At 26.1% G+C, this 23921-nt stretch overlaps 1 protein-coding gene and 1 long non-coding RNA gene across 11 annotated transcripts in view; one reads left to right on the top strand and one right to left on the bottom strand.

Annotated features, from left to right (window-relative positions):
• Nucleotides 1–23921, top strand: part of LOC111675656 (polypyrimidine tract-binding protein 1) — a 242772-nt gene that overhangs the window by 186576 nt on the left and 32275 nt on the right. For all 10 annotated transcript variants that reach the window (XR_006940512.1, XM_046948408.1, XM_046948412.1 and 7 more), the window contains one exon: nucleotides 8698–8963. Coding sequence is in view for 9 of the 10 variants with exons in the window: in XM_046948408.1 (XP_046804364.1) it covers nucleotides 8698–8963 (266 nt within the window). In the remaining variant the exon portion in view is untranslated. The remainder of the gene's footprint in view (nucleotides 1–8697; nucleotides 8964–23921) is intronic.
• LOC124419358 overlaps nucleotides 14282–23921 on the bottom strand; it is a 30348-nt gene continuing 20708 nt past the window's right edge. The window contains exons 2-3 of the long non-coding RNA XR_006940513.1: nucleotides 14908–15119; nucleotides 14282–14794 (exon numbers count right to left, since the gene is read on the bottom strand). This is a non-coding gene — a long non-coding RNA (uncharacterized LOC124419358). The remainder of the gene's footprint in view (nucleotides 14795–14907; nucleotides 15120–23921) is intronic.

Below are 23921 nucleotides of genomic sequence, written 5' to 3'. Positions count from 1 at the left end.
CCTTTTAGCTCATTCAATTCAACTTCAAAGCCACTTTTACTACTCATTCCATAGCTTTTTTCACATCCTCTTTCCCATACTTGTTGTTGTTGTTCTATTGGTTTGTTCATGGTCATATGTAGTACGTTCATAAAATACAATGGAAAGCAACAGTCAATTGTTATTTTTGTATTTTCAGCTTTAGATCCCTTTACATTCACACATATAGAAACACATTTACTTCTATCCTTGTTCTCTATAAGAACAGGCAACATGTGTTGCTTTTATACAATGACGATGATTACGACAATTTTTTTTGTTTGTTTGCTGGTTGTTGTAGTAGTTAGTTTTGGGTTTCTTTGAAAACTACTGCGAAAAATATCAAACCAACTTTTAGAAAAAAAAATCCTTAAACATTACAATATCTAATGAAACTAGGAAGGAGGAGACAATGTTTAATAACGAGGGTTAGTGTCAAAAGAGAGAACATTCTATATATTGTGCTGAATTTGAGATTTAAGGTTTAAGTTCAAGTAGGGGGAAAAAACATCCACAAAGGTTGTTTAACTGAACTTCTACTTCTAATTTTCTTCTAATCACAACCCTCGTGCAAATTTTTAATGTTATTTCAAAAAAACTACAGTTTTGAAAAAAACTAACAACTAAAACTAGTGAAAACATCCTATGACATGCAACAAATTTCAACTTAATGCCATAAAAACGTTTGGCCATTGTAACAACAGTCATACAAATTCGAACAAACTCACATTCCCACACACATATTGTGCAAACATACATATGTATCAAAACAATAATAACACCATAGAAGTATCTGTTGGGAATTTGTCGTTGAATATTGGGAGCTTTAAAATTCCATTTTATGTGTTCACTCGACATTTTGGAATAAATTGAATGGCAAATTTGTGATGACAACACAATAAAACGTAACAAGAAAGAACAAATTCCTTAAACTGAAAAGGAATTCTTTAGTGAGAGGATAAAATGATTAAGAAGATGTTCTCAAGTTATAAATTTAAACAAAAACAGAAAATTTTAAGAAATTTCTAAATATTTTAATATTTATTATATAATAATTAAATAAATATGCTTCTCGTTGCCCCTTTTAGTATGCTACGGTTATGTTTGTTTATAAAACATTTTGTTTATATCTATAGACATTAGGTGTTGCTGTTTGTTTTAAAGGTTTTAGTGATCTAGGCGGTTGTTTGTTTATGTTATGACTTCTAGTGTAATGTTCAATGTTTGTTCATTCTATATGACATTTACTCTTGTAACAAACCTAATAATATTAGTCAATCGTTTCAACATACGGGGAAAAATATTATTTAACTAATATTGTAATTCATGGAATATTGCTTTCAAAAATTTTAGAAAAATTTTCAATTGTTTGGAAAAAGCCTAAAAGTAAACTATATTTTTTACATTCACATTACAAATTATTTGCAATTGCATATTATATAGACAAAGTTATTTATATACATATTTAAAAACAATTAAAATTTAACTAAAATAAAATTCATATGCAATTTTTCTGCCATATATTATGACCTTTTGTATATTGTTATAAAACATATTTAATATAGCCTATTAAATGGCGTCAATTGAGTCCTATTATTTGTACACTTAAGTGTGAACACATTTTAATTTGTCCTCTTGCCACAGAGAAAAATTTTGTAATACAATACATTTGTTATTTTTAACAGCCTCAATGCATATGTGATGATCTGTTGCAAATATTAGTCCATTGATAAATTACTGTAAATTAATAAAACAATAATATTAAATAAATACATAAAAACAACAACAACTACATTTATATTAACTGTTTTTGTATTATAAACAAAATAAATTAAATTACATATAAATATGTATATGTTTGAAAAAAATATGTTTGAGTGTTCAATTGACCAAATACTTTATTTACCTTTGGCTGGTTGAATTGTCATTCTCATTCATTATATTGTAATTCAATTTTATTATTATATATTTTTTTATTTGAAAAAATTCGGTTTCATTTTAAAGGGCTTAAAGGTATTAATGATAACTTTAATAAAGTGCTTTGTTTAAAATTTTCTTTCCCAGAATTCAGTTTTATTATATAAGAAAGAGCATACCTTTAGGTGCTTAAATATTCTATATATTTTACATATTGAATGTAAAATGTGAATAATTTGTGAAAATATCATGGAAAATTTTAAACAACTTTTTTCAATTCATCTTTCGCGAATATTATAAGAATTTTATTTCGTACAAAACATTAGCATACTTTAAGAAACTTATAATACATTTAAAAACTGCAATTTTATCTAATTCTATGTATTTACAAGTTTAATAACATTTGATTATATTAATATTAAATAGTGTATCCTTTAAATTCACACTGCTGTTTTATTTTACTTTATATATATCTTTAATGAAAAATTAAAATATTACTGCATATTCATAGGGGCAATTGAAAAAAAAAAATACAAAAATGTGTATATAATATGAAAAATAATAATAAATAATAAAAATAAATGATTATATTGTATGAGTAAAATACCTGTTTACCACCTGCTTCTTACTGTATCTATGATCAACACACTCCCTCTGTGTGCCCTTGTTTACAAAAAAAAAGAAAAAAAAAAAAACACAAAATAAGAGAAAACATTTAATGCAAATGTTGTATAAAAATAATCACACGCTGTATTAATTAAAAATTCCATTTATTGTAAATACATTATTACTACTACAACAAACAACAATTGTTACAAATATAAACAAAAAGCAAAAAAATAACAACACGCATGTTATTTTTATAGTATTATTTTTGGTATGTTTTTTTAACTTTTTTGCCTAAAGGCTATCGTTTACAATTCCGTTACAATACCCATACAAATACAATAATTTGCCTTGTTTGTTGGTATGTGTAAAATAGTACGTATCCGATTAAATTTGTAATGAGTGAGAGTTAATAATTGGTATTTAACACAACATGACTGCCAATGTTTTGTATACATACATGTGTGTGTGTATTTGGCCAGGACTAAAATGTATAAATAAATGCTTGTTGTATGTGTAAGCATGAATGCCTGATTATCATCGTTTTAATACAATATTGCAAATATTGAATTCAATTGAATGTGAATGAAATTGTTTACCAATATACAAGCATATTTATAGGCAATTTTTATGTATATATTTTTTTCTTTCTTCACTCTACTGTTTGAATCTGTAAAATGTGTTTGTCATAAGTTTATGGTGTCAAAGCAATTATATTAAAAAAAATACAAACTCATACTTATACTCATTCAGAGATAAAACCTTATACAAATAATTTAATAAAAACCTTAAAAAAAGAATCTATGAAAAAATATTAAAAGATTAATGTTAAAACTCATCTACAGCTGGGTGTCTGTCTATACAGAACGACAGACAAGCCAACAGTCAAACATAAATATTTATAGTATCTGACTGTATGAATATATGACAGTATGAGTCTTTATGTATCAACAAACATAATATTATGTAATGTTGTTGTTGTTGTTGTCGTTGTTGTTGTTGCTGTTATATTACATCTATACATGAGAAAGTTAACATATTGTTTATTGTATTTATCTGTTTACATGTAAATCTGTATGTGTTTGTGTGTCATATATAAATAAAATTTATTTTCAATTTGTTCAGTAGGCATACGTCAACATCCTCATATAAAAAAAATATTGAAAAAATGAGAAACGAACTTTTACACACAAAAACATACTTGTAATAACAACGAGGTGTTGTTGTTTTATTAAGAAAATATGACAATATTTAATGTTGATTTAACACAACACTCTCGGTTGTGTTATTTTTTTGAGTTAAAGATAACATTTACATAGTTGCAGTAGCAATAACAACAGCGTAAAATACTATTTATAAATATTTATAAGGACCCCTAAAAGTATGCAACACCCACCTACTGAAACCAAATACGAAATTATTTGAAGCATTTAAAATAATTGTTGAAATGTTTACAAACATTTTCTATATAAATTTCATGACTATACTTCAATAGAACTGCTCTTAGATACAAGTCCAAAGACTTATTATTCAATAGCCAATATTTAAGTAGGTCCATTTCTTGTTAATATTCTACCTCACTATTCAATAGACTAGCTAATAGTTTAGTCAATAGTCTACTATAGTCTACTATATACTAGTCCAAAGGGTAATCCATACACTTATTAACAGATAATAATCTATTATAATCAATAGACTTTTTCATAGTCCATAATCTATACATTAGACTCGTCCATACTGTAAAAGGATAAGTGTTTTTAGTAGTCTGTAGATTATGGTTTTTATGATAGTGCAAAGTCTAGTCTATACTGTCTATAGAATAGTCAATGCTTTATATCATATGTTAGACCATTGACTAGTCTATATACTAGAATTAAGACTAGCCAATGGACTAGTTTATGGATTATTTTGTGGAGATGCCTATAGATTACTCTATGGTCTAAACTATTGACTAATATAAATTAAACTATTTGTTTTTTAGACTTTGCTTCGGAACTATTCTATGATCATATTCCTAAATATTTATCCCAGGTTTATAAAACAAATTTTCAACAAAATTAAAAATATTTCAAAAATGTCATTTTCCCCCACCTGCTGCTACCGTCCGCTTTTTTACTTCACTTAACATTGCTTTTAATATAATTAAGATCTCTTTTTAATTTTTAGCAAATTAATTTGTAACTAATGTTTAATCTACCATAAAACATGTTTTATTTGCAAATACTCGATTTGTTTAACAGAGATTTTTTCAATGGAAACTACTTTCAGCTATTTCATACATACATTTGCTAGCAATATGAATTTAATTTTGAAAAAAGGATTTCTGTACCATAATTTTTTTTGTAGTTCTTTTCGCTTTTTTGTTACCCATACATGTTCATTGAAACTTCGTTTACTTTTCTAACACCCTTAAGAAATGTAATTCATTAAAAATATGTTCTCAATATAACAGACATGGGAACAAATGATGGCAACTTGCAGTCAGTTTGAGCTTGTTATGGCTAAAATGTGTGTTGGGAGAAAGAAGGAGAGAAAGAACGTTACTTTACTTGTAGTCGTCGAGGACTATGTATATATACAGTTTTTTTAATTGCATTTCAATTACGAAAATAGTTCCATTTTTTGCTTAATTTCCATATAAAAAGAAATAAAAAAACTATTCATTTTTTCTTCTGCTGTTTTTTCATATTAAATATTTGCATGCAGTTTTTTTCCTGCTAACTGGCAACAACAAAAAAAACTATGTTTAAAGACCTATACTTTACATGCTTGTCCTCTGCTCCCGATATATATATAGTTCTGGGTTTCTCATTTTCTTTTTTTTTCAAAAAAAAAGTAAATAAATCTTTAGCAATTTGCAATTTCTACTTATACTTACTACTCGTTCTCATATTTAATGCATAAACATTCTCCAAAACCCACCAGTGTATTTATACGTTTAAAACAAACTCATAAAACAATAGTTTCGAAATAAAGCTCAAAACTACCAAAACAGAATCAAAAAAAATCTTGACTGTTCCACATCATTGAAGAAGTAATTACAAAATGATTTTTTTCTGCTTTCTCTCTCACTGTAGATTCATAGAAAATATTTACAAATATGAGTGAGTTTTGGGGTGTGTTTGCATATAATGTATGTATGTATGTATTGTAATATATATATATGTGCTCTTTATTTGTCCTCTTTAAAAAGTAATCATAGTTTTATGAATGTTATATTAAGCTCAGATTTAAGTTCAATAGTGGTAGTAATAACAATTTTAATAAAAAAGGATTTTTTACGTACGAAAACGAAAATTTTACAAAAATTGGCAGGAAAAAATAGGCTTCATGTAAAGCTTAAAATAGGTCAAATTGCAGATTAGGTGATTTTTTTTTTCATTTACATTTTAAATGAAAGATACTTTAAATCTTCTAATTTACAAATAAGTTGTATCTATTTATCCCTATTTATTTAAAACTAAATATTTGAATCGACATAACTAAAACCTTTTAGACATTAATATTCTATTTGGAAAATTAAGTTTTATTTGAACGCATTTTTCAATTTAAATATAAAAACAATCTAGTTGTTTGTTGGTTTTTGTTTCTAAATCTAAATCATTTTTTTTTAGTAAATCCTTTAAATCTCCACCTCATATAACAGTACAGCATATTTTATTTCACACAAAACTAAATTGAATACATGTTTTAATTTATTTTTTTATTCTTTTTATTTATTTTATATATTTTTGTGATTTATATGATTTACTAACAAATCGTTTTAGTTAGATTTAAACCATAACACTTTTATTTTAACAAATCTTATTGATATCTTTATTTGACATTTTGTATATAAAAATAACATTTTGTATATAGAGAGATAGAGATAACAAATATTTTAAATGCCACCGGGTTTTTTTTTTAAATTTATTAGGATTTTTTTTTTTTTTTTTGTTTAATTTTTTTATAAACTTTTTTTTTTTAATTTACTGCCTCTTGTTCTCCATTAATTTATACTGTTGCCTGTTTTATGGCCCTTCAATGTCATCGTTTTCGTTGTAATTCATGTGCCTTTTTTTGCATAATTTATTTTCAGTTTTATTTCCGTTATGAACTAATCAGAAAGTGTAATTTCCGTTTTGTATTGAGTGCAACATGGTTTCTTTCTCATCTCTTTTTTTTTCGTTACTTATGTTGTTTTACACAAATGAACAGGTTGTACAACCAAACCAATAAAACTACAAACAGTTCAAACATTGACCTTAGGAGCGAGGTGACGTAAATAAGTTTGAAATGAAGCAAACATTCAAATTTAGTTTAAAAAATGTTGTACGGATCGTCAGATACATAATAGTTTTCTTGATAGAACAGTGTAATTTCTACAAAAAATTTCATTTTCTTTTATGAAAAAAAAAATAAATAAGTAAATAAAAAAAAGAAACCGATATTTACGAAAATTTCGTGTATAATACGTAATATTATTTCATCAAACCCTTTTTTTAATTTTAGAATATTTTTTATCAAAATTTTACCAATTTTATTAAAAAAAAAAACTAAAATATTTTTTATATTTATGTAATATAAAAAATTAACTTTTCACCCAGAAATGTAAAATTGAGGAAAATTATTTAATATTTTTATTTCTAAGTTTAACGCACTTTTTTGTTCTTTAATTTGAAATCCTTTGCGTTTTACTAATTTGTCTCCAATGCCACATTGTTTAACACTTTTTTCGGTTTGTTTATTTTTTTCTTTTAATGCCACAAAACTCTTTCATGTCACAAAACAATCCCTTTAGAGAATGAAACACACACACATATAAAATTAGTAGCTGCTCTAAAGGAACTAAGTAACCCACAGCAATCATAAATTCATTGAGTGAACATTGTACTTAATACTTTAAACATTTCATATGCAACATGTAACATAATCATGTAGACAAAATATAAAATATAATAAAATTGTTAAAGGTGGCATATAATGCAGGCAACACTAGTAAATAACAATATGGTAGAAACCACGTTGGTCTCTGGTTGTAATGTCCGTCCGTCCGACCCTCCATACGACCGTCTGTCCTACCATTTGTTTCGCAATGTCTAGTTGTATGTCTAGGTTTAAATATAAAACAAAAGGTAAATTTGTAAAGCTTTTTATGCAGGTTTTCGGTTCAACCAAAAAAAAAAAAACAAAACAAAAAAACCTGGTGTGTAGAGTAGTAAAAGAAGACTCAACAACTAGCTGCTAAGTCTTGTGCATGTTGTAGTAGTAGTTGTTTTAAAATATTCCAAAATTTTAGCATAAACTTATAGAAAAAATGAACTATAAAAAAAATCCCTCATGTTTGTGAACAAATGGGATTTAAAATACAAAATATAGTATATAAACAAACAACAATCACATACACATATGTGAACACAACAGACACAGTTTTTCTACCAAACATTTGTAGTTGTTTTTATTGGGGTAAGTGTAGTATGCTACAATAAAAAAATCTTTAGCATATTTTTAGGGGCCAAATATAAACCAACATACACAGAGTGTGAGCATAGTTTTCCATTGTTTTTATATGGCAAGCTACTTAATAACTAGGGATCTTCTCCTAGATTTTACTGCATACTTTTAGGTAGCTTTAAAAAGGTACATTTACTCTAGTATAGGTATGTATATTTTGCATTTTTTGTATAAAGTGCCTTAAAATGTTTATTTACTATTTTTGCAGTGTTTTGCTTTCTTTTTTTTTTAAATTCAAGTTAAAATAAGCTCAGCTACATTTATTTTTGATGGCCTTAGAGTACACATTGTAGCAAAACATTCATATTATATTTTGTTATTTTTTTCTTTTTGCTTTATTTAAGGTTTCTACAATGTGTCAACAAGTTCAGTCAACACCTTTTTAAAATAGCATTATTCTTTAGCATTAATGTGCAACAATAGCAGAAAAAAATACAGGAAAATTTTCCATTGTATTTTTTATTTAAAATAAACTTTTAAATAAGGATTTTTTAGCTATAGCCTCCTTTATACAAACAAAAAAACGTGATCTATTTATTTTGTATAACTTTTTATATTTAAGTATTAACTGAATTGTTTTTCATTTATGACCCTTTTTTTCTCTCAAAATAAATCCCCCTAATTAACAAGTTCTATTGTTTTTTTATTATTTTTTAATTTCAGGTAAACCCTCAAAAGTTATACATTTGCGTAACATTCCAAATGAATCGAGTGATGCTGATGTCATTGCCTTGGGTGTACCTTTTGGCCGTGTCACAAATGTTCTTATATTAAAGGGCAAAAATCAAGCATTTTTAGAAATGGCCGATGAAGTTTCCGCCACAGCAATGGTCTCATGTTATAACATTAATCCGCCACAGATGCGCGGTCGCATGGTTTATGTACAATTTTCAAATCATCGTGAATTAAAAACGGATCAAAATCATGGCGTAAGTACTTAATTGTTTATTTTACGTTTTATGTTTTCCATTTAGGTATATTCTTTTTTTTTTTGTAAAAAAGAAACAAAGGGCAGACAGTTAACAAATAATTACAAAAAAATTTAATATGTTAAAAAAAATTTGCATTTTAAAATGTTTAATCTTTAAAAAAAATTTATAAAATTTAGAAAAATTCGCTTTTATCAAAAAGGATGTTTTCATCTAAAATTATCACTGCAAATTGTGTTTAAGTGATCATTTGTTTCTTACTAATGAAATATTTAACAAAAACTTTTTAAACTTCAATTTAACATTGTAAAAAGCCCGCATTTGCAGGTAATTAAAATGCGTTTTCAATATTTTAGTCAAAGAAAAAGTAGCAGCATGAACTGCATTAGCATTTAAGCTTTCCATGTGTGTGTTGGCTTTACAACTACATACAGCACTTTTCAATTAATTAAAAGAATATCATGTTCTGTTCTCTGCACACATGCCTGGATAAGTATTTTTCTGTCTCTCAAAATACCAGTTCTTTGAAGTAATTGTGTTGATTTTAGTTTTCAAAAACTCTTGAGCAAAATGTTGGTTTAGTTTTTTCTGCTGTGCACAGTTACATACTTACGTTTTTCCAGTCTTATGTGTACGACTAAAACTTTAAACAGTTTTTCCCAAAAACCAATTTTCTAAATTCAATTTTCATCTTGAACCCACTTAAACTTTGTTATAAAGGAAGGAAAGAATCTAAGCATACAAGAAAAACAAGTTATGAAAAACTAACATGTTACTTTTTTTTGTAAATAAAAACTTAAGTGTGTGTGTCATATGATATTGCATTTTAACATACCATCAGAAATTTTTCTTTTTCCGCACTCACACACACAGTAATGTCTGCTGTTAGAGTTTTTATAACCGGTTGGACTAAAGTTGTGTTTGTTATCACCATTAGTGTCTAGCTGCAGTCAAGTCGTCAGCACAGCACGTGCTGCTATGCTAAAAATGTTGTGCTTCTACTTTTTATGGCATACAACTAGGCGAAAGAAATATCACTTTTACCTTTCACCTTTTAGTGGTGCTACAACTACAGAAGAACATCAAAACAAAAATTTTATATATTTTTTGTTGAAAAGCAACACAAATTTTTCAAGATGAATTGTCACATTTATATGATTAAACTAGCAAACCACCCTTTCCTTTCTATAGAAGTGATAGAAATCCAACAAATAGAAATATTCTCAAATAACACTTTTGTGCTTAGTAGTTAAAGTTACCTTTAGACAAATACTTAAATAGTATTAGTCATACAAACACACACACGCAAATACTTTAACAGACATGCTGTCAGTGCGTTACATCAGTCATAAAAGTCAAAGTTTGTAATACGAAACGTTTCCATGTACTAGAGTATAAAATAAGAAAATTTCATAAAAATTTTCCAAACTGCCTTCGTGTACATATCATGGAAATATAACTTAAACAGTAGCCAAAACTACTTCAAATCTTACGTTAAAGTTAAAAGTCAGTCATCACTGTCCTCACATCACACCATATGTGTGTGTAGAGTGTGTATTTTCAAGATAATCTTACATATCAAAAATTGTTCATTCATATCTTTGATTGTAGTTTACAGTTAGCAAAACCTTAAGATTCTGTATGGAGAGTATGTGTTTGTGCCACAAACAAACAATTCCAACTTTGTATTTATGGTATTTTTTAAAGATTTTTATGTCCTTACTTCGGTTTGACTTTTACGTGTGTTTAAGAAAAAATCCTAAGATTTCTAAGCATGTGTGTACACGGACATACTTACATACATATATGTATATATAGGTATTTACCTCATTTATAACATTTTTGCCCTACCAATGGCAAAATATTTTTCCAACTTTTCTTACGTTTTTGTTTTCACTTTTTTACATTATTGTTGTACGTTTGTATGTGTATTATTGTGGCCATATTTAGAAGATCTATTGTTGTCATCATCTTTATCTAACTCATTCATACATATGGCTGGCAATATGATTGTCATTTCCGTTTCGTTTCGTTTTTTTTCACTCTTTATACATACAATCGCATTATAGTCCTTGTATTGTTGTTTAGGTTGCAAAAGGTAAACAACATCTGTTTTTCCAATTTTCTTTAAGAATGTGTAGGATAAAAATAATAGAAAAACTACTCTTGTATGCAGTTGAGGAAAACACATGCTTTCACCTAAATTAAAATATAAAAAATACCAGTTATTCTCTCTAGTTGGTTTTGTAAATATATACTGTTAAGACTGTTTGTTTAAAAAAAGATTTCGCTTTTAAATACTAAGTTTTAAAGCTGGAAAATAAATTATCTTAAAGAAAAATTAAGGGATTTCAAGAAAAATTCACTGAAAATTTTCTCTTATCTCAAAAATGTCCATAAATCATTTAACAAAGATTGCAGCTATAAAAACTTTAGGACTAACTGTAGCATTTGCTAATATTTAGAATTGATTAAGTCTTAATGTCCTCCTTCTTCTTTAAAATATACTTTCTTTTGCTATTTACTCTTTATCATATTATCTAGCTGAATTTATTTGTCTATTTGCGGGAGTAAAAAAAGAAAAACATGAATATTTTTGTTAAATTATTCCATAAATTATAAACTCTCAACTGCATGAAATTTGTCAAACCCTCAAGCATTTAATATGGTTCAGTGATTTCAATTTTGTATGAATAATTAGGTATGAAGAAGCCGTGAGCAAAATGTGAGCTATTGTTGCTCGCTGTATAGAATCGTAACGAAATCATTGTACTACTGTTAATATAATTTGTTTAAAGATTTTGCTATCGTGATCTTAACTTAAATAAATATGACTTTGGAGGATATTTAGGAAAAACATGTAGCATTCTTTAAAGGATTTGAAAAATATATATAATTTGAAAAAAAATTAAGCTAGAGTATTTACAAAATGTGTTATTTTAAAGATCCAAATTTGAGCAAAAACATAAATAAGTAATATATGTAGCATACTTTATGAAATTTTTTGGGAAAAAAAGAAAATGGATAAGTTAAAATGTGTAAAAATTCTGTTTTATTTTCATAATCCAATTTTGAGAGATTTCAAGAGTTGTTGTATTGTCACTCTTCGAATTTGATCAAAATACTTTTATTATGCGGCATACTTTGAGGGATTTTTTAGAGATACAATAAATAGATTTTGTTTAGTTTGTAAAATTCGCATTAATTTCGTATAAAGTTTATAAATAATCATTTCAACAATTTAGCTTATTGAAAGAATAATTTTTTGTTATATATTTCTTATAAAATTACCATTAAATATCATTTAATTTAACATTTAATATGCGTAAACTTTTAATTTCTAATTTCTTGTTTTAGTTGTTGTTATTTTGTTGGTTGTTATTATTGTTGTAACCTGTCAACAAATTATGTATTGAATTAATCTAAAACCAATAATTTAAATGTTGCCCTATTAATTAGTTGTTTGTTTTCCTTCCTGCGTGTCCTTTTATGCCTGTGTGTTAGTGTTTGTTGTTAATATAAGTACACAAATATACTTATGCACTCCATTCATTCACCCACAAGGGGCCTTCGCTTATAATCCATTTTAATAAAACCTGCATATAGGCATGTTATATGTTATAAATCTATATGGAACCCAGTAGTTTTTCAAGGTGTAAATGTATTCCTTGTAAATTGGGTTCCCATCATCATAAAGTAATCTAGCGATAAGTCAATTGTAATCAATTACTGTCCCCAGGTTATTGTAATACAAGTGATGTCTTTAGAAAGATGAAACGATTTCCTCCTAGTACACGGATATTAAAACAAATTGGGTCACCAACTTACCGGGCAGTTGTTTTGAAGTGTTTATGTATGTATGACTGCTTCTATATGTGTGTGCGTGTGTAAGTGCGTTTATGTGCGTATATTAGTATTTGCTTGCATAACTGCCAATTATAATGATTACACAAATTACGCCACAAAAACAACAAGTAAAACTATACATATAGACAGAGAATATGTAAGAATGTAGCTACAGTCAATGAGAATAATATTCGAAAGGGTTTAAAATCAGAAAAATTTAGGTTTTTGTCCATTTATACTTCTTAAATTATTGCAAACATATAAACCAAAAACCTTTTACCTGTCCGTTAAAGATCTAAGTTTATAAAAATGTTTTTCTGTCAATCTGGAGTCCTTTAAGTCTAAATAAGAAGAACAATTTTGAAATACTTTTCAAAACTATTCTCTGGACTTAACAATATTTTGTAAAATGTCTTTCATAATTATTTTACGCTTTCAAATAATAAATTGAATGATAATGATTTTATCACTCACTGTTTATTTACTGCTGCTCCTTTGAGTATGCTATACCCAAAGTACTAGTTATTGAATGCCTGATGTAGGTGAATGCCTGCTTGCTAAGGAATGTAAGTTGTATGTTTGTGTATTTATAGGTCTCTGTATTGTGTTGAGTGTATTGTAATTTTGTAAATAAACTTTATACAATTCATTTTACAAAATAACACATTAAACTATTATGTATTTATTATAGTTTAGTAACTAAAGATAAACTATACAATATACATACACACACATACTAATGGCTTACTTGCTGTACACTCACATGTACTAATGTTATAATATACTTCATGAAAATTATATTAAACTTAATTTAAACATGATCAATAACCATAATAGATGACAGCCACCATAATACCACACCACATACAACACATTAGACCACATTACAAAACACATCATTTCTATACTATTTCCGAGCATACTCACACACAAGCAGACATAAATCACATTAAGGTGAAAATAATGTTTAAGAAGTTATTTTAACCCTTATTGTATTGTCTTGTATTTAAAACTATAAGTTTTGTTTTGGTATTTGAGAAATTGATCATAATAGCATACATTAAGGCGAATAAATTGTGTGAAAAAAGGGGTTAGATTAAAACTAGAAAGTTATATTTAGAAAAGTGAAAGTTTTTTAAAAGAATAAGGGTTTATTACTTAAAGTTTCAAATTTTTTTTTGTTTTACTCTAAAGCCCCTTAAGATATGCAACATGTGCTTGGTCGGTTTTTAAATTATATTTTTGGCATTTTTCTATTAATTTATATCTTTTCTAATGTTTGTTTTTTGTTTAATTAATCATTGCAACAACAAAGTGTATAATTTTCTTTTTTTCCTCTTCTTTGGTTAATGATACCGCCTTTAGCCTTTTTCCCTACAAAAATATCAAATAACACAGCTTTCTTTGGGTTAAAACTCTCTTAAGATTCTGTACTTAAAAATTAATTTATCAAATTCAAAGTAAAGTACCCTCTATGATGAATAAATGTTTGAAGATAAAGATAAAAATAAAAGAAATATAAATATATGAAATGAATGAAACATGTTGAATACCAACAAAACCATAATGTCACATTTAATACATCAAAATTCCCACAACATGTGAAGTTAAGGTTTTATTTTAACCCTTTTTTGCCACCCTCTCTTTTGTTCACTTTACTATAAAAACAAATATATAACGGTAACATATGCATTAAATCCTTTTGTTGATGCCACTTTCTGTATTCGTCCTTCTGCTTTTTTTCGCATTTAACCCTGCTTTAGTTTGGCAGACGCGAGCGTCTATGTCGGTAAAGTGTTATCTCTACTTTTGCTGTATTTAGTTCCTTTTACTTCCCTTTGCCGTTTTTACAAACAATTGTTTAAATGAAAATGTATGTGTAAGTTTCTTTTTGACACATTAAGACTTGTTACATCTTCGTTTGTTTTGTTGTTGAACTCTAGTTGCTGTTATTGTTTGTTGTATTTATTTGCTGTATTTTAACTCTGTAAAATAAAAATGAAAAAAGTAAATGTCAAACAATACCGAACACATGCATATGAAAATGTTTTACAGTTTTTCGTATATTTACACACATCTATATATATATGATTTTTACTTTTATTTTTTATATCCTTCCATCTTGTTGCAATTCGAGATAGTTTATTTTTATTGTTTTTTTTTACTCTTACTCTGTTTTGTGGAAAAGTATTTGTTTGAGTGTAAATGTTGGCAACTTCCATGCAATCAGTCACTTTGAGTTTTAGCACATGATTTCAAATTCTGTTTTTTCATCTTTCCTTAACGTAAGAATAAATCCCTTAAGGTATGCTATGAAAATAATAAAAAAAATAATATAAAATGTATAAATATTTTACTATAGTGTAATAAATTTGATTTTTTTTTTTTTTTTTTTTTTTTTTTTTTGTCAAAGTAGTGATTTTTTTCCTTTTGCCAAATTGCATACATTTCTTATTTTAATCTATCACTTCAACGAAAATAATGTAACAAAAGCTATAAAGTTTTACAGAGGTACTTTTTTGTCAAAGTAATAAAATATGAATTAAATTTTTAATTTTCTTTTTCAAGGAAAGAGAGGAAGTATTCTTAAAGAAATAGTAATCTAGAGACAGTTTTTAAGTTACGATATCGATCTCTAAGCCAAATTTTATCTTTAGCAATATAATTGCCCAATTAACATTTCACCCTTACAGTTTGCTTTATTAAAAGTTTATATTTTTATACCTTAAACAACAATAAATTTCTCTAAAATATTATCTAATTACAAAAATCTTGTAAACATTTTTAAAACTAATTAACTTTATATTAACGAAGTTTAAAAGCAAATTTATATTTATTAATATTACATTTTCACAAAACTTTGCACGTCAATTTTAATCAAAACTCTCTAATCAACATTAAATTTCAAATTATTCTACATACAAACCCATAACATTTGTTTACATATTGTCAACATTATAATGTAAACAATTAAAAACGTAAAGGAAACCATCATCATCATCAACCAACAATATTTTCTATTTATTTACCCAACTAAATCAAACAATGCAAAAACTAAATAACATTTAATAAACCAATAGCAACAACAACGAAACCAAAAACAAGGACATTTATATACCCAGTTAATCCTTATAACAAAATAAATACAAAAAAACTAAATCACACACATCTAAAACTTTTTATATCCTATAAAACCAATAAATAGTAAACACAATATATAAATGTACCTATAACCACTAAATTGTTAAATAAAGTTTTAGACACTCATACTACTACTCACACTTAAACTCAAAAACTTTTGCATACTTTTAGATAAAGGGATGATAATAAAATAACATTTAATACAAGTGTCAAGCTGAAAACGATTAAATCTTGCAAACACAAACACATGTATAACATAAAATACATACAAACATTTATATGTATGTATATGAGTTTGAAAAATAAAAATCAAAATGTAATAACTAAAACTTTGGTAATGAACTAAACTAAAGGATTAACATACAAGACAATTAGCAAACATGCCACATTAACACAAACACACATACCTACATAGACTTTGAAGTTATTAACATGTGTTAAACATACACCTAACTAACACATACTTCTATTGTTGTGTATAAGTGTTTGTCTATACAAAAAGATAAATATTAGTTTGTTAGTGTTTATATTCAAAATGTTTCTTTGTATATATGTATTTACATACATATGTATGTGTGTATGTTCAAAACGCCTTAAGTCATTTCGGTGTTAAAGCACACATTGTTGACAGCTTTAGAAAGAACAATTTTTGCCAAGTCGTCGTTATTGTCATTATCATCCACATCAAATTGTATATTCTTTTTTTATTTTTGTCACTTTCTCGTTGTTTTCATTTACACATCTGTCTTGTTTAGCAGCCGAAAGACAAAGTGTTACGACGTTGCCGTGCTATGAATTAATGGAAAATTAATTAGACAAAAATTAATTATTTAGATTTGAATTAAGTTAGGATTTATTTATTTTTATTATTATTAAATGAAGATTGATTTTATGTTTTAGGCCTCTTTGAAAATAATTTTTTATATAAAAATGCAAGAAGAGGTAGCAAAATGTTTCTACTAACAATTAGAAACACTTTGATGTTGTTTTTGGAAGCGTTAAAGCTATTTAAATAAGAATTTAGCTGCATTTGATATGTTTTTCAAATACAGTATTAAAGGCAACATGTTGCTAACTAGCAAGTTTAGACCTAGCAACATTTTGATTAATAAAATAAGTTAAGCAACAAATTTAAAATTCTTGTATACATTCTTAAGGATTTAAATTTCTTGTAATAAATGCAAAATGTTTTAGTCGATATTAAACATTCTATTAGAAATTGTTAAAAAAATGTTTTCTACAAACTGTTTCCAATATTTTTGACCAGAAAAAATTTTTGAAACATGCTGCAAATACTTCTATATAAAAATCTTTGCCGAAATGTATAAAAACAAGATTGTCTCTCGAATGCCTTATAAAGGCGGTTTTGTTTTATTGACAATATTTAAAATATGTGAAATTTTGAATTATAAGAAATTTAAAGTAATATGTTTTAAATGTTCATCATTTCCCTATTTTAAAGTTTAAAATTTTTCAAAACTTTAGAAACATTTTTGCAAGTTTTACTTTAATTTCGCAACACTGTCAAAACTTCGAAATAAGCAATTCTATATTAAATAAAATGCATGTAAAGTATCTCTCAGATTTATACACGTCTTCTTTCATACACATACATAGTACGTTCATATACATACGTATTTGTTTATAACAATGTAAAGATTGTGTATATGTGTTGAACGCTAATGATGTTAACCTTTGGTTTAACGCAATTTTGTGTTTTATTTAATTTTCTGCTTTATTTCAATCTTATGTTGAACACAAAAGACACACAGACACACATTTGTATTAAACAAACAAATAAACTTTGGCAACAAATAGCAAAAGTCATTCGTAAAAGAACAAACCTAATCATACAAAATAAATACATACATAGAAAATACATACAATATTTCATACATACTTATATACATATATATTAGAAGAAAAATGTATTAGGATTTTTTTTTTTTCTCAGAAAGAAACCTGACCATTACAAAACCAAAAATATTTGCTTTCTTTTCTGAGTTCGTGCCACAAAAAGTAGCAATAGTAGAAAGTAGTAAACAGCAAAAAAAAAATCAAAGAAATCTCTAATTCTTAGCAAGTATTATAAGATAAAATAAAAAGGATTTTCCATGATATATCAGCAGTAGCTATATATTTATTGGTTTAGCTGTTACAAACACACATACATACATATGTATGTATATATAAATACCACTACATATGTTTGAACATACATACATATATGAAATCAATGGCATTATATTGTATACATTTTATATACGTTTCGTGTATGTTTGTAATGCCTGTAAAAAGTCATTGTTTAGTTTGTGTTTGTTTATGTTCATATTGTTCATACTATGTGGCATGCTTCTTGTGGCAGTTTGTTGAATTGTTTGCACGCTTTGCCCCTTAAGAATGACGGCGCATAGCTAATCTTATTGTTTAAACAGCTTCTTACCTAGATCTCCATGGGCAATACTAAGAAAAATTTGAATAGGGTACGTAATATTAAAGATGTCTGTTATTTAAACAATTTCTAAATGTTACAACATGTTGCAGTATTTGTAAAAAGTATTGAAAATGTCGGCAAACTTAATCAGATTTATATGTAATAATATTTCTCATAATCTAAACAAATCTATTTTATAATATTATTTTCAAAAATTCAATTTAAAAATGTATGAAAATTAGCAATACTAATTAACTCTTTTTACTTTTGTGTTTACCGTATTTGCTAGAAAATGTTAAATTTATCAATACACGTGATGAGACATCTGTTCTAAGACTAGACTTATCGACATGTTGCTAAATAAATAACATCCTTTACTTCTACAATAAATACTATGCAACAAATAGTTTAAAATAACTTGGCCAATGAAAACACCTTAAACCTTTATAAAAAAGGAAAAATTCTTCGTTTGGTCGTGAAATAATAAGGCAACATGGTGCTAAGCAAATTTAGTATGTTATAACATCTTAATTTTAAAAGATATATAATAATATACAGATTCTGATAAATTTTTAATATTAATTAAAAATATAGTTAAAATATGTTGCCAGCTTCATGTTATCTTCAACTTGTTACCAACAACATGTTGCTAGCAACTTGTTGCCTAAACATATTTCATATTTTTGACTTGTCTACGTAAATTAGCTTGATCTTTTTAAATCCCATTTTCCTCATTCATAAAGTTGTAAGTGTTTTCATAGGCTCAGGTTATTATGCTGATTGTCTAGGTATGATGACTTTTGTATTGTTAAGCTTCTTACATTTTATTTTCTTATATTGTTATTATTATTTTATAACAAAACAAAAAATTGTTTCTTTCTATTATTGCAAATAATACACGCTAATATTATATGGCAAGTGTATGTACAAATATTTATTTATTCATTCATTTATTTATTTATTGTTGTTCCTGTTCCCCAGAAACGTTTTTAAGAAAATAATAAGAAAAAAATACATAATTTTATATACATATGTACGTGTGGTTGTATGTTGACATAGCAAGTACAATATGTATATGTAAAACAGCTAAATTGTGGCATGTTGATAAGTGTATACATGTGTGTGTGTGTCTGTGGTAAAAAAGAAATATTTGTTGCTTTTGCTTTTCGATTCCTTAGAGCTGATTTTAACGTACGTGTTATTATTTTTCTGAGTTTTTTTTTTAAGGTAAAATATTACGCACTCATATACATATGTATGTACGTTTTTTTTTTTACATTTTTGTAATGCCCTGTAGTTCGAGCAGTAGCCAGTTTAAAACCAAACAATTGACTAGTAAATCATTTCTGATGATTTCAATTTATCCTTACTCCTGTTTACTAGAGGACACTAATGCGATTATTGATTTTCTGTATTACTTTGACTCCTTGTAAAACTGCTGGAATATTATATTCTTTTGTAGTCTCTGCGTTGCTCTCTTTACACACGTGATTGTTAGTGACGTGTGCAAATGGATTTAAATTACGTTTCTAATATTTTTTTAGCTTTCATTCTAATGTATGTACATATACGTCTAGAATTCAAGTGCCAAGCAAATACATACATCATGTCACGATACATGATGTGTAATAATATTTGTATGCTTTTTCATAGATACATTCAAACATTCATTCATGTCTATCTATACAAATACTTTGTATGAAAAAATAACAAATAATAGATAATAAAAATAAACAATGAGTTAGAAATAATAACACAACAAAAGTAATTCCCATAAAAGGGTTAAGCGCAAAAATATTGAAGCATAAAGCCTGAAATGTTATCTAAACGTTTTAATACATTAAAATAAATGGAAAAATTCTATGAAGATTGAATGTTTAAACAGTTAGAAATGATATAATTTATCAAAAAAAATATGTTAAATATGTTGTCATTTATATATAAATGACAGCCTTAAAATATGCTTTGAATTAAATTTGTTATAAAGCAGCCTTGTAGGTAGGCAAAGGTTATTCAAATGAAGTAAATCAGAAGACTAGAGCAGCGGGTATATTAAAAATGAGAATTTTATAGAAATTTATGTAACAACTCTTACCAATTTGTTGTTTTATTTGTTCGTAGGACCATAACTTTAATAAAATGTTTCATTAATTGAAAATTTTAACTTATTGATAATTTTTCCTCTATTTTGATCTTTAATTATTGATAATTGTTTGTTTTTTTATTCTTCTTCAAAAATGTTTCAATTTTCTACCAAAAATTTCGGTTAAAAAATGTGGGTCTAAATTTTGAAGTCAACTTTTTTTGCTAATATAATTTTAAAAATTAAACAGTTTGTTAATATCTATATATCATTAACGTGGACTAAAGTCCATTTCAAAATAAAACATTTAATAAAATATACTGTGAAAATTCTGTAAACAACTGACAGTCTAAAATTTGTTTTGACATTTTATTTAAATACCCTGTCATTCATAATTATGTAGAGCATATTTTATTGGTCTACTTTAATATGTAAAACCATATTGTTAAAGTAAATATAAATACAATTTATCCTAAAAGTAAGCCTTAAATATTCGCTCTTTAAAAATAAGCCTAACAAAAAATATTTAATTTAAAATATATAAAACCATTTTGTAGTAATAAAATAAATTACTGTAATGAAAAGCCCTTATCAAAATGACCAATATTTAAATTATTAATAGGTCAACCCCAAAAGTATACTTCGCAATTACGAAAAAATTGTCATTGTGAGCACAGCATACACAAAAGGGATGGTATAGAGAAAGAGAAGAAAATAAATATTAAAAAACTATTCAATATAAAATGAAAAACTTGTTGCCTTCTGTCAATTCTATGAAATAAAAAATATTAAAAAAAAAGTTTTTTTTTATGTTTTGTTGCTGGATTGTTGTGTCTCTACACTTAAAACAATAATTTGTAAAGCAACTTTAAATAAAAAGCATCTACTTGTCAGTGTTTTTTCCTCTTTAGTTTTTCTACTTTTTCTAGCAACAATGACAACAGGGTTTTATTTTCTATTTTATTTTTTAATAATATATATTTTTTGTATTTTGTTTTATTTAAACTTAAAAAGCGTACAATTGTGTAAAGAAAAGTTTTTTTTATTTTTGCCATGTACCACAACCATTATGATTTTGTTGTGTTTTTCTTTCTTTTTTGCACTCTCTCATATTTGTTGTTTTAAGTTTATTATTTGGTATTGTTATTTTGGGTTACTTTTTCCGGTTTGTGTGTTTTTTGTTTTGTTTTTCTTTTTTTTTTTTTTTGTCATTGTTTAAAGTAAAGCATATTTACAGGCGAGTTATTTATTTTGAAAAAGTGTAGTTTTAGTTAAAGCTGTTATTTGTAACAGCATTTTTATTTTCATTTTCAAATACTGTCTACTTTAGTAAATTTTAAAGTCTTTTTTCCTCGTATAGTTGTGGTTTATTTAATGCTCTTTGCATAAATAACTAAGTTTTTATTTGGTCCATGTTATGCTCATAAAGCAACCATACTGCTTTTTTTGGGGGGGGACTTTTATATTTACTTTATAAATTTTTATTTTCTTTAGCTTATACTTTGTTTGTTTTTCATGGTGTTTTTCTACAACAATATTTTTGTTGGTTTTTTTTTAATGTTAAGGGATTATCTTTAGCCGGATTTTTCTTGTTCGCAAAAAAAAAAAAATTTGTTGTTCAACCATAAGTAAATGCAAAACTTTGTAAAATCTACCAAGTTTTTTTTTTTGTTAAAAGCTTTTATTGCCATTGTTACTTGTTGGCAACTTTAAACAAAATATAAAAAAAATGTCAGTATGTGTGGAAGCAATTTTTTTCCATTTCCCGTATTCGGCATTTTTGATGTTGTTCTTCAGTTTTTTTTTTTTCGTTTCATATTTAAATCCCTAAAGTATATTTTCATTAAGTATTTTATCATTTTGTTTCCATTTTTACCTGTTGTTTTTTCTCTACTCTATTTGGCATTTAAAAAATACATGTTTTTTCTTAAAATATAGAAAAAATATGTCATATTATTGCTCTAGTGGCCAGGCAACCCTCAAATGTGTTTTATTAAAATAAAAACAAAAAATATATATTTTTTGTTTGTTTTCTAAACCTTGGGGAATACCCTTGTATCAAAAAAGGAAACAATTTATAAAAATAACAAAAAAATATAAAAAAATTACCTTAAAGAGTTTATGACAGTTGTTGAATTGGACATGAGATATGACAGTTTTTTTTTAAACAATTTTAAAAGTATACAAGAATAAAAATCAATTTATAATTTTGCCACGAAATAAAAACAAATATGCACAAAAATATCCATTAAAATATAAAAAAAACAAATACAAGTCACATTTTAGCATTTGCTTTAATTTTATATGTTGACGCTCTTAAATATGCTACATCTTTTGTAAAGATTATTGCCTAAAGTACAAGCTATAGAAATGTTAAAAACATAAACTAAAGTATAACTTAAGGCGTAACTCTGTCATAGTTTTTTATAAGAATTTAATAATAAATTTTTTTGAATTGATGCTGGAAAATCTGCTCTATTTTGTTTTGTAGTTTTTTTAATCTTTATATTTTTTTTGTAAAATTTTTTTATACCTGTTTGAAGTGAAATACAGTGTTATATTGAAGGATTTTCAATATTCATTCATAGTCATACGTGAAATAATGTCAAGTAGAAATATAAACATAAACAAAACTAATACACTGCAAGAAAATTAAAAAGGTCTTTAATAAAAGGATCCTAGAAAAAATAAAGTTTTATCAACAAATAATTAAAAAAAAATAAAAAAAAGCTGAAGAAGAAGGATTCGATTTCAAAATTGTTTTCAATTTGTTAACATTTAAAACTTTTAAGTTTTCAAATTCTTTTATAATTTACAACAATTACATATGTATTCATCTGCGAAAAAGGTTAATCATTTTGTGTTTTGATAAATTGGTCCTTCGAACCGAAACTTAAGTAATTTACTATTCAAGGAATCAAACTTTATCTTTTTAAGTCTTTCAGATCATTTAAACCAAATACATATATAAAACAAAATAGTCCATCGAACTTTAATTTGATTCTACGTATCTAATATATTGTATTTGGTTATTTGCAACATTTCAATTTCAAAGCAATTTGCCTTCAAACTATTTGTAATTTAAGAATAATTATTTATGTATTTGATGAAAAGTTTAATACTGAATCGGAATATAGATCCATTTGGATGAAATGAGATATTTAGTTTTGGTCCTTCGAACCGTTAATTTATTATTTGTATTTACAACAAAGTTAAGGTAATATTTTTCTTAAAGTGTTTTTTATATAACAACCTACTTGATTTTCTTCAATGAATTCTTATGAATGCATTTTTGATCTTAAAGTGCGAGCTTTTGTTTTCATAACAGTCAGACGAACAGACCGACAGTTATACATTTTTTCTATTATAAATGTTTGAACGTGTGTCAGCTCTTTAGCAATTCTAATCAATTTTTATTATTTCTAGCATATACAAAAATATACAGTATTTCGTT

Source organism: Lucilia cuprina, chromosome 4 (genome assembly GCF_022045245.1).
Source record: "Lucilia cuprina isolate Lc7/37 chromosome 4, ASM2204524v1, whole genome shotgun sequence".
NCBI lineage: Eukaryota > Metazoa > Arthropoda > Insecta > Diptera > Calliphoridae > Lucilia > Lucilia cuprina.
The sequence above is the reverse complement of the archived record's forward strand: the minus strand, read 5'-3'. Positions and strand labels throughout refer to the sequence as shown.